Raw genomic sequence first — 14,943 nt, 5'->3', positions numbered from 1 at the left:
GCCTTTAACTGGTTCAAGCTGTCAGTTGGATGGCTTCCACTTACTGTTCGTTTTTGGATCCTAATGTCACGTGTCCTGGAAGCAGATAGTGGGAAGCCAAGTAAATAAGTAAAGCTTTAAAGGAACATGGACAGATTATACCCGATTAATGTGGGTTAAAAGCTACTTTTCAAAAATCGTTTTGTTTACTGTGCCATTTTGGAATTTACCTGGAATGCTTCTATGATCTTTGGTGTACTTGGTCCAAACAGAGTAGGTGAATGTGGAGTTTGTTGGGAAACAGTTTCTATGTGAAGGCCTGGGAAGATACTGGATGCAACTGTGAGTGGGGGGAAGAGGAGGTGGAGGGGAGAAAGAAGGAACTGGGAGGCAGATGGCTTGCATCCTTCTGGTCCAGTTGTCTGCGATTTCAGTGGGTTGCAAACAGGCTGGGTTTGGGGATGATTGGTTCTGTAGGGAGGTGCCCGCACTTGTTAGTGCTTTCCCCCACCCCATCTCTTTCTCCACTCTCTGCTCAGAGCCTTCAGTCTAAGCATTCCATCAATGAGCGTCGGTTACATGGTATGATTGGTTCTTGTATTTGGGAACTTTTACAGTCCGATTCACATTAAACAATAGATTATTGCATAACTTGCACATTAACAGACTGTTTGAACTGTTCTGTGGAGGACCTTGTTAGTCATTATTGAGGAAATGGGTCCTGCCGGATGTTCTATTACTAAATAAATGCAAGAAACTCCCAGAGCCCCCTCCTCTCTCTGGCTGTGGTCTCTTATGGAGTCCTGTAGCTCAGTGGGTAGAGCACTCGCTTTGCAAGCGAGAGACCTGAGTTCAATTCCAGGCAGAGGGCGAAACCTTGGGCAAGTTTCCTTACTCCACACAGAGCCTAATAATAATCCCTCCAAAATTTTCAATCTAAGATTGTTTGTGGGACATTGCTGTGCGCAATTGGCTGCCGCGTTCGCCCACAAATATACAGTCAATTCACTTTACAGTGTGTTCTGTGAAGCGCTTTGGGACGTCCTTCCGACGTGAAAAGCGCTATATCAAATGCAAGGATTATTATTATTATGACTTTAGAGTGACATTAGAGATCGTGACAAACATGCATCCAGCAATTTAATACATGACGTTACGTAGAACTACAAATATCTTTGCCGTGATTAGCAAAGTTTCTGAGTCAGTCACTCTGAAGCATTGCTACGATACTTTCTGAATCAACACACCTTGTATTTGATGTATTGACTTTAATGTGCTGTATCCTGCAAGACTCAAATATGAGCAGTTTCTACATTGCATTTTGAAATCACATTACAGTCTTTACATGCTCAGATCCAATGTATGGCAGCGAGTTATGAGTTATGAAGCCTGACTTTGAGTCTAGAATCTAGATGGACTGACTCACGTGCACCAATTTGTTCATTTTTATCAATGAACAAATTTCAGTTAATATTTTTTTTCTGTGAGAGGTTTCTTTTTGAAAATACATGGGAGCCCCATTACAAAGCGGAATTTGGTGAGGAAGGGGCAGCCATAAAATCCCAACCAGCGTTATAATGGGGGCTTGATTGCCAGTCCATGTGCAGGAAGACAAAATGATACTGACAGCGACCTGATGACCCAGAGGTCAATCGTTTTTTTTAACCAGCCGGAAAGCTAGCCCTGGAGTCCATCTTACAAGCGTTCCCACTAAAACAGGCTCCTACTGAACAATGTGTTTCTTTTTATTTTAAAAGATATCAATTCTCTCCCCTTGTTTCTCTCCTCTCCATTTAAGGATCTTCCTCTTTCACGCCACATTCCTCAGGTGAAAGGTGGGGCAGATGAAATGTCCCCAGGCCTGGCTCAGTTTTGCTGTGTAACCAGTTGCTAAGGCATTGAGTGACAGTACCTGCAGGTGTCTTGCTCCTCACCAACTATTCCTCTCACAGAGAGGTGCAGTGTGTTTCATGACGAATATCCTCAGCTGTATCGACGACATCAGAGCTAGTGACATAGAAACTGCTCTTTGTGTGACTTTGTGTGTCAAATTTTGGTATTCATCATAAAAACGATATTTAGCTTTTGGCTGCCAAGTCTGTGAAAAACAGCTGTTCCACTTTGAAATAATCATAGTCCTTGCATTTGATGAGTTCGCAGTTGCCTTATGAATGTTCAGTGGTATGATTTTCAGATTTGCTTCCCTTCTCTTTTGTTGGTGTATCATCAGTACACTGTGCCGCTCACCACTGAGATGTGAGTTTTACAATACATACCGCTTGACAATATATTCTGTGAAGCGCATTGAGATGTCCCAACGAAATGATAAAGTGCTGTAGCAAATGCAAGGATTATTATTATTATTCACATGTGAGATTCAATACATGATTAATTCCTGATATCAGCTTGACTGCTTCGTAACCCTCTCCCCCTCCTTATCTCCCCTCTCCCCCCGTTGCTTAAGCTCCCACTTTGTCATTGTGAAGCACTTTGAGACTTATCCAATGCTAAAGGTGCTATAAAGTGCAAGTTGTTGTTGCAGTCATCTCAACTACCTGGGATGTTTGGAGGGCGCAGAGAAAGAGAGGGAAGTTATAATTGTGTTGCTTACAGATCAGAAGTTTGCGCATTCGATCTGTACGGATACAACTGATCTTGACTGGGACAGCAATTGGGTGAGCGATGTCTTTTAGTGGTGTAAAGCCAACAGATGCTCACTTGCTAGGCTCATGCATGAATCATGGTAACTTTGATGAGGTCCTGGACAGCTGCCAACATCCATGGAAAGGCAACAATCGGAGCTTTCAAGGGAGAGGGGGAGAAAAAGGGAGAAAATTGGCAAGAGGAATCTTTGTGTTGTTTTCATGCAACCTTTCACAGTCAGGTACAGGCATTGGCAGGGGCTTGAGAATAGTTAGCAGATGTGGTGATTTTTCCTGTTTTTTTTTAATCGTCTTAAAGACGCTTTTCATTTCCACTTACGGAAGCAAATCTGAGCTTTTCACGTACCCCATAGCTCCTTAACTCTTACGCTGAAAGACGGAGAAGGGAGGCACTTGGATGTAATAAAATGAACAGCAAAAAAGGAATCTGTATTACGTTAGGTAGCCTGATATGATGGTAAGATGCTTTAAGATGTGCCTGGGTGTGTTCAGGTATTTAGGTATTGCAATATGTCATGGAAAGTTGGATCGGAGACAACTCATTTTGTCATGAATGTGTAGGAGGCATATATTGATTTTAGTAGTTGCAATATGCTCTGGTTCCACTGGATATCTATCACTTAGTGAAATAGTTACATCCGGCAGATTGATGATTTAAATTACTACGAGTCCGGCCTGCATGAGCCATACTGTATTTTGTTTGGAAAAAAAAGGGGGTCTGTGCCAATAGGAATAAATGTGTTTTTCTGTGTATAAAAGTTTCCATTTCTCAATTCGTAATAACGCTTGTTCGGTTTTACAACATACGACAAAGGCAGTGTGTGACTTCATAGGATTCAAGTGTTATCTGAATCCTGCTCCATAACTGAATGCACAGTGACGCGATTGGGCATCAAAGCACTGATCCGCACGGCACTTCATCACTTTGAACGACATGTTTTTTCCATTGTGGAAGCGAAACGTGCCGTTAGATTTATGACCCATTGGAGCCACATTAGAGTCATAGCAAGACGTGGCTACAGATGTAATGAACGGCCTAAATAAACAAACTTTATCTTCTGAAACCAAAGTTCTGTTAAAATAAAACAGCAGATTTCTTATATTGGTCAAAACAGACTTTTAGTTCAGAACTGTTAAACATCAATGTGCCCAACTATTCTCAGCTTACTTCATTCAGCCTTCTTATCCCAAATGCTTAATGTGTCTGAAATTAAATGCAGGTTTTTCTTGAAAGGCATTATTCGAAACAATGCAGCCCATTCTTTGATGTATTAACTCTTTGTGCATTGAATTATCCTTGAAAGTTCAAGTGGGAGGGACCTTGAGATGGGAAGAGATGGTGGCAGTGTACTATTTGGCTTACATTTTATTAATCATACAATCACGAGATCGGTTTGGATGAAGAAAGCCCTTCGGCTCATCTGATCTCGTCCTTCCAGACTACTCTTCCTACCATCTTCTCATCACAGCATCAAGCTATTATTTAAATGAGTCCAGCGTCCTGGCCTCAATCACCCTTCCTGGTAACCTGCTGCACTGATCAATTACCCTTAAGGTCTGGAGTGGAGCTGTCCTATGCTATCCCTGAATTTGTGCCCTCTTATTTTGCTGTCCCGACCTATCGAATGATCATTCCTTTTCACTTTACTATGAACCTGGACCCGATCCACCCACATGAATCTAGCCTGTAGGTGAAATACTGACAAAGTGCAACATTGTCACATCAGCTTTTCTATTTGGTTTTCTGTTTTTAACAATACTAAGGAAGGACCAGTTGCATCATGGAAAATTTCTACAAGGAGGAGAGTTGGACTAATTAATAGGCCTCTTATATAAAATAATAATAATCCTTGCATTTTGATATAGAGCCTTATCAAGCCGTCGAGACATCTCAAAGCACTTCACAGGATGCACGGTAAAGTGGATTGAGTGTATATTGTGGGCGAAACACAGCAGACAGTTTGCGCACAGCAATGTCCCACAAACAGCCATGGAGTGAGTGACCAGTTTATTTTGGAGATTGTTCACCGGGACTCCGGGAGGGATCTTTAATGACCACCTGAACAGGTAGATGGGACCTCAGTTTAACGTCTCATCCGAAGGACAGCACCTCCAACAATGCAGCATATCCACAGCATTGCATTGGAGTGTCAGCTTAGACTATGTGATTCCAAGTCCCAACTTGGGGCTTGAACCCACAACCTTCTGAGTCAGATGTGAATGTGCTACCACTGAGCCAGACCGACACATTCACTTCCCTTCACAGGTGTTTGTTAGACCTTGCTACTTGCAAACTCCTGCATTTGTTACAGGTACACAGACTCCACACTTGACAATAATTTTCTATGAAGTACTTTCCACATTATAGGTGTTTGTGTTTGTACCAAGTGCAAGGAAACCCAAAGATACAATATTGGCTATTATTATTTTTTATACTGACTATTTTAAGATTAAAGCCAGCAACTGCCTATATCTTTCCCAAATCCTGTAAACCCCAACATAAAATAAATAGAAAATGTGTAGGTTTTTATATATTCATAAGGTGGATTCATTGGGTTAATTTGCAACTTCCGTTGTGTGAATACTGGCACCCGTATGAATTGCCTCTTTCACTCAATTTCCCAGGATTGATTTCCCATACTGAGCTCAAATAGAAGTAGTTTGTCAGTAAATTTCCCAATGATGGCTGTGAGATATTCCCATTGTAAACTACACAGGCAAAATCAGCAAATTTATAGGCCAGCTCATCTCTCTGGTGTCAGTATAAACATAGCATGTTTTTGTGATTACGTTACCCTTGGATGTCGTTTACTGAGGTAACTCATGAGATTTCAAAAAGATAATTTGGTAGATAGCGGAAGCAATTTCTGATTCTTTAATTACTGCTCAGGCCCACCCTCTTACACAATCCGATCAATTTACTCAGGTGAATCAAAGTGTGCACCCCAGCTTAGGTGTGTCGGTTCCTTAGTAACAATATTGATCATAGTCTACATGTGCCACACCCTTAAGCTCTCGGGTGAGTCAGCTGTGATTATCCAACCATGTTGCTCAAATTCCATTCAAACAAAAGATATGGTATAAATTCTGTTGGAATATATCCAACTGAATTTGTCATTCTGACAGTTCTTCACCCCCTTTGGGCCAGCAGATTAACTACAGTATTTGTTAAGCATCGGTGATTCAGTGGTAAAATTGTCGCCAGCCACATTGGAGGTCCAGGGTTTGATTCCTGGCTGATGCAGACGTGTGCAGAGTATAAACACCAGCATGGACTAGTTGGGCCAAATGGCCTGCTTCAATCAGGTGTAATCTCCTATGTGAATCTCTATATATCAGTGGAATTTAACATGAGTGAGATGTGAGTGTGTCTTTCTCTGATGCTTTGGTGAGTAAACCTTAGCACTTTCAGCACAGAGAAAGGCCATTTGTGCTTTGTAGTTCTATCATAATATATAATAATCCTTGCATTTGATATAGCCCTTTTCACGTCTTCCAGACATCTCAAAGCGCTTCACAGAATATACTGTAAAGTGAATTGACTATATATGTGGACGAAACACATCAATGTAATGAAAATCATCAATGTAATGGATGAAAAGAAATGTACTATGCCTGAGGCAATGATTAAAAGGACAACAATATAAACACTTTATAAATTTCTGTTCAAATAATTTTATTTACAAATGTTACCAAAACAATTTAGTTTTATCCATAGATATAAATAGATCAGAAAGAATTAAATACCATAATTTGAAAACAATCCCAGATGAGAAATACAAGTAACTCAGCTCCTTGCCAGGCAAAATCAGATTATGAATCACATCTGCACAACCCTCTGCAAAGAAGGTTTATTTGGTTCAGGTTTAAACTCCTTGTAAAATGATGGAACTCCCTGTCGTACAGGATTATAAGTCACACAGCGTGCAACACACTTGCTGCTTTTACAGTTGCCTAGTATTTGAGTAGCGCCCCATGTTTAAAAAAACATAGATAGATCTGATCTGGAGATGTCATGTTCATTATCAATAAACATATTACAAGCTGTAGAGACCCAGCTCTGAAGTACATCATCTCACTTTATAGCATAATAATTTACTGGCATTTCTGCTTTTCTGCTGTTTTGAGGGTCAAGACCCTCCTGTGTAACTCCGACCTATCTCCTTCTGCTGGTTGCCGATGCCATGCACCTCCTGCTTCTGAGAGGCCAGGCAATGGGTTCCAGTGGCCAGCAGCACAGTGGTGGTGTCCCCTTTGCTCCTTGTCTCCTTCTCTACAGGGGACACCTCTAGCTTGGTGTGCTTCCCACAGCATTACATTGAGAGTTGAAACAGACCATGGCACTGGGGAGGCACACCCACACTGCATTGCCTTTCTACTTTCCCTTTTAAGATTTTCCTTGATGCTCTCTGCTGTAATTTCACCATTCCTTGTCCTTGCCCTCTCCTACTTTTTTCAAGCAAGTATGTGCCTTTCATATGCCTTTGCAGAGTGTCCGTTCAAGCAGAAAATGGCCATGTCTCTTTCAGAGGCAGCCTTCCTGATGTCTTCCCTGTTCAGGAAGGGCAAGATTCATGTCTGGTGGTTGTCAAGGCTGCTATTGAGTAGATTTTTGTATATATCTGACTGCAGGAATCTGGTGTAGCAGTTGTTCTCCATCAGACCATAGACCTTGTTCTGAGCAACGTCAAAGCAAGAATAGGTTGGCTGTTGAATGTTTGAAGCGATCAGCTCTTTGGTGTAGTAATCCAAATTAATCTGCAAACAAAACAAAGGTATTTAGTAATGAATATTGGACAGCAACAACTAACATTAAATTATTCAAAGTTCAACAATGATCCAGCGAGAGCTCTGTATTTTACATGAAGTTCAGTAAATCGTTTACTTTAGTTTTTTTTGTCACGGATATCTCTAGGGAAGGAATCAATTTGAACATAGTCAGCCCAATTTTGAGTGAGTAATGATGCCAATGGGTTTTTAGTTTTTCTTTCCTCTGCAGTTTCTAGAATAACTTGACATGAAATTGGCTGTCTGAACCAATATATTTCCATTAGAATACACATTGGAAGGGAAATTGAAGTGAAGCTTCTACAGAGAAAGCTTTAAAACGGGACACCATTCAAGTGTCAGTTATTTTGGCGAGCTGTTCATATAAGTTCTGCTTACAGAGTAATAATAATAATAATAATAATCCTTGCATTTGATATCATGTTGTTGAAACGTCTCAAAGCACTTCACAGGATTCATGGTAAATTTGATCGATTGTATTTTGTGGGCAAATTGTGGAGCCAATTACGCACAACAATATTCCACAAACAACCATCCAGTGAGTGATCAATTTTATTTGGGGATTGTTGGCTAGGACACCAGGAGAAACCCCCTTCTCTTTTCGAATTGTACCACCTGAACAGGCAGATGGGACCTTGGTTTTACATCTTAAGTGTCTTTAAAGTCACAACAGGTTCTCAAGTACACTATTTATAGTAGGGTTACTTAAGAATAATATAAGTTCATGCAGCATATTTTCAAATAGGTTTAAGATCTGCTGTACAATTGCAGAATAATGAATTACCTCTTTAGGGGATGTTGGCTCGATAAATTCTGCGTAGATCTTCTTTGCTTTGGAGGCCAGTTTCATGGATGACTTGATTTTCTTGTAGTCTTCACAAGCCAGCCAGAACTCAATATTCTCCTCATTGTACTCTGATTTCAAAAAAGCTCTGAAAGCAATCAGCCCATCTGGAAAGAATTAAAGAAAAATTAATATTAGTTGTTAACAGCCCTTTCCTTCTTCATTACTTTTTATTACATTGTCAGAATCTCCACTAGCATTTTAGGCTTCTATCCTACATCAGTTAACTTTATCTCTCCAATCCTTTGAATATTGGAGCGTAGTCTAATGTACCTGCTCTATTTCTTACACCAGATCATTTTGGCTTGCGCTTGTCACATCAATTAATGTGTTAAGTCGATTTCAAGTTATTCAGACACATTATAATTTATGAATGCATTGGGCAGAATATCCAACATCTTGTTAATAGAGATGTGAGGAAGGTTTGTTCAGTGACCAGTTACTGAACAAATCTTGTTCACTCATCTAAAAGGGCTTATGGATTTGTCTCATATACTGTATGTGCATTACACTAATTGCAGCTCTGCACAAATTTCCGAATTCCTTAATCTTGAATATTTTGCCTTCAGCCAAATAAATACAATTGAATGCATTTCTTGTAAAAAGCCTTCAGCTAAATTTAAAACCAGTGTTTTAGAGACCATTTTTAAATGAAATGTTTAAGAGACTTTTGGATTTTGAAATCAGACTGTATCAGCATGAACAATGTTTTAGATCTAAGCAATGCGACATGCGATCCTTCAGAAAAGCAATTAGATAATTTTCAGTGGAACCCCCTCCCCCTCGGACATCTCAGAATATTTTAACAGGAATTTGTAGCTGTTCTTGGCGCCTTGGGTAGAAAAGAGGCCATGCATTTCCAAGACGTACAAACTGCTTACATTTATGAGCCAGTAGATTGTCCAGAGACTCAGCCCACGTCATCACTTCTTCATGAGTTGGTCTGCAGGAGGGAGAAAAAAAAATGAGTATGCATATTTCAAACTTTTGAAAGTAGGAAAAGGGTATAAGATCTGCTTATTGCTGCGCATTGTCAATCTTAGCAGCAAGGAAGAACCTCTTGCCAATTATCCCAATAGTAATTCCAACAACTTACTTTAAAGCCACTTTCACCCCATCTGCTTTGGCCGACAAGAGTGAAGAAGAGTCTCCAAATGATGCTGGATGATGTAAAAAGTAACTGCATCGACTCTTCAAATCTTTGATACTATAAAAGAAAAAAAAATCACATCAGCAATGCATTAAAAAGCTACTTACTCCGCTTGATTAGAATTGTATTAGCGCATTAATTATTATTTGCTTGCCAGTTTGCCTGCAAAATACACAGTCACTGCACATCACATGACAATATATGATGTGAAAAACTTTGAGACATCGTCCTGTCGTGCAAAGGGCTCTATTCAATAAAAGGTTTATAATTATTATTAATAATAATATCCCAGTTCATGAGCACTGTTATGATTCCCTTAATAAATATAAGTGCTCAAGCAAAAATATTTGCTGATTTGCCAAATTCGATGGACACACTGTATACATGTTGGAAAGAAAATCTGTAGGCTAACCAGCATCATCATGCAGTGAACAGCTATCTATTAGTTTACAGCAGCCTTTTTTTTAAAACTATATTTAATTTAAGGAGACCTTTAAAGATGATCATGTTTTGCTTACAATTTGTGTTTCTTAATATCTGTCGGCTTTTCATCCTGTTTCTGGTAGTTGCAGTATTCTTTCTCCTCCATGGGGGAATGTTTCTGATGCAGAAGTAGAATCAGAACACTTTGCATGTTTTTCTTCACCAAACTCTGCTGCTAGGCTGTGTGTGTGATGTACTCCAGGAACACTCTGCCAAGAACTGAAAGCATCTGCAGTGTCTCTCTCCTCTCGGTATATATACTTTGTTGAAGGAGGCGGGTGTTACATGTACCTGTTGTGAAAGCTGATTTGCTATTTCATAACGAGTTTGAACCAGTTTCAAGACACTGGGCAAGGAAGCCTTATTTTAGTACAGTGTTGACGTATGTACCTAAGCCATATTGCCTTGGGCATAACAAGGCAGGATTGCTTAACAACGGCAAATAAGGGCATAAACAATATCTTTAGCTCACTGGCGAAAAGAAAGTATTGTTTCAATCAACAACACAGGAAATGTGATTAACAAGCATGCAAAAATCTTTAAAGCGATACAAATTCCTTCGTATCTCTGACCCATCCAGTGCCAAGCCCCTTTGGAATCTGAACATGAATAGATTTCGTGCCTTTAGATGTGCTTGACCTCAATCTTTGAATCATAGTATGCACCATGCACCTAATGCAGTGCAGCCAGAAAACTCAAGAGACGCTACTCACCGCAAGAGACTTTTTCAACAAGAATCAACATGTGTTTCCCATTGTGTCGAACAAAAGTTGTTCCCACATGAGCCTAGATTTTCACGTAGCGAACACCAAATGCACAAAGTTAAATCACAGTGGATTTTGTAAATGGTGCAGAGTTTGAATGTATTTACCAGCAAATGTGTCATGTGATATTCAGCAGTTCTTTAACTATGGGGGGGGGGTGGGGGTGGTGGCAGTGTGGCTTTGATACCCGCTTGCATTATGTACTCAAAAGTTAATCTTGAGTTTAAAGGTTATTGCCAAAGTAGTTAAGAGGCAATTAAACTAACAAGAGTGGGAGATTTTGAAATGCTACTGATTACTATTTTCCATTTCTTTTTTGGAAAGTTAGTCATGAGAGCCGTTCTAATGCAGGGGTGTAGTACACTCACCATGTAGGTGGCAGAAGCCGGATGGAATAACAGCTAGTGTGACTTCATCTTGTATTTAATTCAGTGGCTTCATTGACCCTATTTTGTACACATTTGTGAAAGTGGAAAATTGTGCATTAATGACAAGGTAGTTAGGTTGTGATAAGCAATCCCGGATTATTTAAGAAATAAACGTATAACTGAACACATAGTCTAGCCGTAAATTGACTGCAAGGAAGTTAAATAAGAAGCAACTTGGAAAAATTGAAAGCTTCAATAATAATAACAATTCTTGCATTTGATATAGCACCTTATCATGTCTTTGAGACGTCTCAAAGCGCCTCAATAAATGTGTCCTGTTGAAGATCCAAACAGGGACAGTAGGTAAGGTAATGACACCAAGGTCCATTTCCAGGAGTGTAAGAGCCAAGTTCCTGCGAGTGACGAACATCTGGATAGCAACAAGATTTACTTCTTGAACATGGTGGAATCTGGGTATGGCTTGTGTTTTTTTTAAAAATGAGTCTAATTTCCTAGTCTCAAGATGACCTCACTCAGCCTAGGAGAACTGCTTTGTGATACAAAAGAGATAGACTGATCTGTGTTTTAAGTCCTGTGAATGGTGATACTGTATTTTCTTTTCTTATTTCTCTTTTTCTTAGCTGTAAAAAGAAGTGGTTAGGTTGAAATTGGTCTTGGATCACAAGCTGAGGTGGGTGGGTTGAATGATCTTTTCTCATCACAGTATTACATTTTACTCCCTGAGAGATTTCTAACAAAATATGTTTGAGTGTTCTAAACACAGTTTTGCACTCAGGCATGAATTGACAATGTTACTAAGATTTTGGTAGAACAGAACTTGGTTTAACCTGACCTGTCATATGTCAATGGTGGAAGTTGCTTTGCACTGAAGCTTGGTGCGAAATGTGGGATGATTCAGTTCCCATATTTGGTCATCTTCCCTTTCAATGAGCACAAAAAAACTTCAACCAAATAGAGAGAGAGGACACAGACCGTGAAATAGTTAGAGGTTGTGCTGTTAATGATGTCAGACATATGAAAATACAGAAAATCTTTGCACGGGTTGTTAGCCCACACCAGCCGTGCATCCGAACAGGATACTGGCTGGCGTGAGCTAACAACCCGTGCAAAGATTTTCTGTATTTTTATGCTTTTGATGCTGTAAGCATTTCAAATGAAAAATGCTGACTTTCCAGCGATGTGTTTGTAGGAAAAGTAGAGTCATCGTTACTGTGAAAAAGCAGCAGAACTGTTGGGACAGCAACATGGAAATACAGTCAAACCCTAGTGCAATATGACTGGCTGGTCAGTCAGTTGTCTGCTCTCACAAGCATCTTCAATGGTCGCCGGGAAGATCGCTAACAACAGGAGGCCCTCTGAGGCTATACACTACACACAGGTCACTGGCAAGTCAGAAGCCTGACATGTACCATATTTGCAGTATACCCCGAGTCTGCAATGCTCCCCCTCCCCCCGTGTCCTAATCCCTGACTGTTCAGTGCCTTGGGACACCCTCCCGACGTGACAGGCACTTTACAGATGTAATTTTGTATTGTATTATATACATACCTGCGATTACTGAAACGAGGTGTATGGGCCCGATTACAGAAACATTCTGCAGACAAGGAGAACATTCAGCCCATCCTATGCTAATTATTTTTCTAAAACACCCTTTTTCTATTAATCCCATTTTTCAGCTCTTTCCCCATATCCCTTAATGTTTTTAACTGCTTAGGAGCTTAACTATCTCACTCACGAATAACTAACGATCTGGCCTCAACAGCTTCTTGTGATAATGAAATGAAAACCCTAACAACCTTCTGAGTGAAGAAACTTCTTTTGGTTTCTCCAGCATTTGACTCCACTTTATCATTTGCACACATGTTGAATGACTAATGAGTCACAATCCACTCATAGGTGTTAGAACCTTAATAAAGTGAGGAATGAATTGCAGCTATGACGGTAACATGATGCTCTGTCTAAGAGAGAGACGCCACTATACTTTGAACAGAAACAGGAAGTGAGTAATTCTCAGGAAGCATCATGTGAATTACCAGATTCTGGACGTCATATTATGCATTTAAAGACGATCAGATATCAGCTTTGTTTAACACACTGATTTTCAAACAAAAGATGAGAACATCCTGCTGTGCTAATCCATAATTTCAAGACGTTTTTAGTTGCATATTCGTTTAAATCACTTTGTCCATTTTTTCCCATCTATCCGCCCTCTGATCCTCTCCAGCATTTGACTCCACTTTCCCTCTATTGGAACAAGATTCCACCTGTGATAATTACCCTTCAGTGCTTTCCTCAAATAGCTATTGCTGTGTGAGCCTCGACAATGATAACAGTCTAAGTCTGACGGATTTTAACCCCGAAGACAAACACATTTGCTTCACCACTTCATATCGTCACATGAAAGATGGCTCTTGCATGGACAGAAACTGATATGCTATGTCCTAGGCTGAACAAAGTATAATTCAACTATACAGCTTTTCTAATCGATTTTCCATAAAATACAAAATCTTTCCATTCTCACGTCCATGAAACAATTATCTCACATAAAAATATTAACAAAATATAATCTGCAGAATTGTTATTACACCTGCCGAGTTATTATGGTTATAGAAGAACATGAATTGTTATAAAACTTGAATTGTTATAGAAAACATCTTTAACACAACCTCTTTAACTTCCTCGGCTACTATAAACAAGTCATCTCGGCATTTTTATAGCCCAATAAGCATTTCTAACCATTAATTAAAATAATTATTTTGACTACATGGGTTAATATATGTTCACAATTTCAGTTATGAAGCGGGATCACAACAGGAGGCAAGGAGGAGAGATTGAGTCCCAGATATTTGGGGTGAATATCCCATATTTTTCAACATTGCTGTAAAAGTCATATCCTGGGATCAAATCTAATTAAACAGGCTGGGATTGAACCTGGGACTTTCCACGTGGCTCAACTACTTACTGGGGAAATTCACTGAGGCATTGGGAAATTTATACATATGTATTTGTTAAATTAAATAAATTATTCTCAAGTATGTGTAATTTTGTGGCTCTCCTTTAGCTATGTAGGTAACCACAAGAAGTTTTCCCTTAGAATTTACAGTGTTGCTGGTGTGGTTACCTCTTGTGAATAAATACGGAATGGAGTCTAAATTCTAAAAACATGCTTTAATCTTGATCGTTAGTGCTCACATGATTTCTGATTAGAAGACTCTCTATGGTGTCTGAATCCATGTTAATGCAGCGTGATGAGGTGATATGACCAAGATGTGGCAGGAAGAAGAGTGTTCACTGTCTACATTGATGGCAACCACACTCTTCCTTGTGCTGTAGTTTTCCGAACTCAATTAGGAAGAAACACAAGTAATAGACACATTTATAACCACACAGCGACCTGTCTTGTTTCCTTAAAAGAAAGACAAACAGAAGCAATGCAAGTCTTTTGTTTCAGGAAACTAACCACTCTGACACATGTGGAAATCCATCACCATGCTCCAAACCAGACAGAGTTCCAGTTGCACATGCAAATTTCCCTTTGTCTGGAATGGAGTCCACACTCTTTCCCTGGTGGGCTGCACTCTGCTTATCTAATTCCAGAAAAAAATTAGATTAAAATTTGCCTGAGTGTGTGTTTGGGGTACGGCTAAAGTGTATTATTTAAACCCACCGAGCTTGTCATTTCAAAAACTGTCCAAGCTTCCTCTTATTTGTCCAGCTAGGACCACCCTACATTTTGTGATGGTGCAGGTAACAACAGCCTGGTTGGCCTCAAAAAGAAAGGCTTCAGCTAATTGAATCATTCAGCATTCTTACATGCTAAGATTATTATTGGCTTGATTACTGTTTAATGTTACTTCTCATGATCAACTGTGGATATTGTCAT

General features: G+C 39.7%; 1 protein-coding gene across 2 annotated transcripts; it reads right to left on the bottom strand.

Annotated features, from left to right (window-relative positions):
* Nucleotides 1–6,301: 6,301 nt before the first annotated feature.
* LOC103180048 (regulator of G-protein signaling 21-like) lies at nucleotides 6,302–10,220 on the bottom strand. 2 transcript variants are annotated; one of them, XM_007895666.2, is made up of 5 exons: nucleotides 9,943–10,220; nucleotides 9,371–9,481; nucleotides 9,156–9,217; nucleotides 8,215–8,381; nucleotides 6,302–7,400 (listed from the first exon to the last, which is right to left on the bottom strand). In XM_007895666.2, the coding sequence occupies exons 1-5, from the start codon at nucleotides 10,056–10,058 to the stop codon at nucleotides 7,215–7,217; spliced, it is 642 nt and encodes a 213-aa protein (XP_007893857.2). In that variant the 5' UTR covers nucleotides 10,059–10,220; the 3' UTR covers nucleotides 6,302–7,214.
* Nucleotides 10,221–14,943: the final 4,723 nt, after the last annotated feature.

The sequence above is a fragment of the Callorhinchus milii genome, unplaced genomic scaffold (assembly GCF_018977255.1).
Source record: "Callorhinchus milii isolate IMCB2004 unplaced genomic scaffold, IMCB_Cmil_1.0 Scaffold5, whole genome shotgun sequence".
Classification (NCBI taxonomy): domain Eukaryota; kingdom Metazoa; phylum Chordata; class Chondrichthyes; order Chimaeriformes; family Callorhinchidae; genus Callorhinchus; species Callorhinchus milii.
This window is presented reverse-complemented; position numbering and strand designations above follow the sequence as displayed.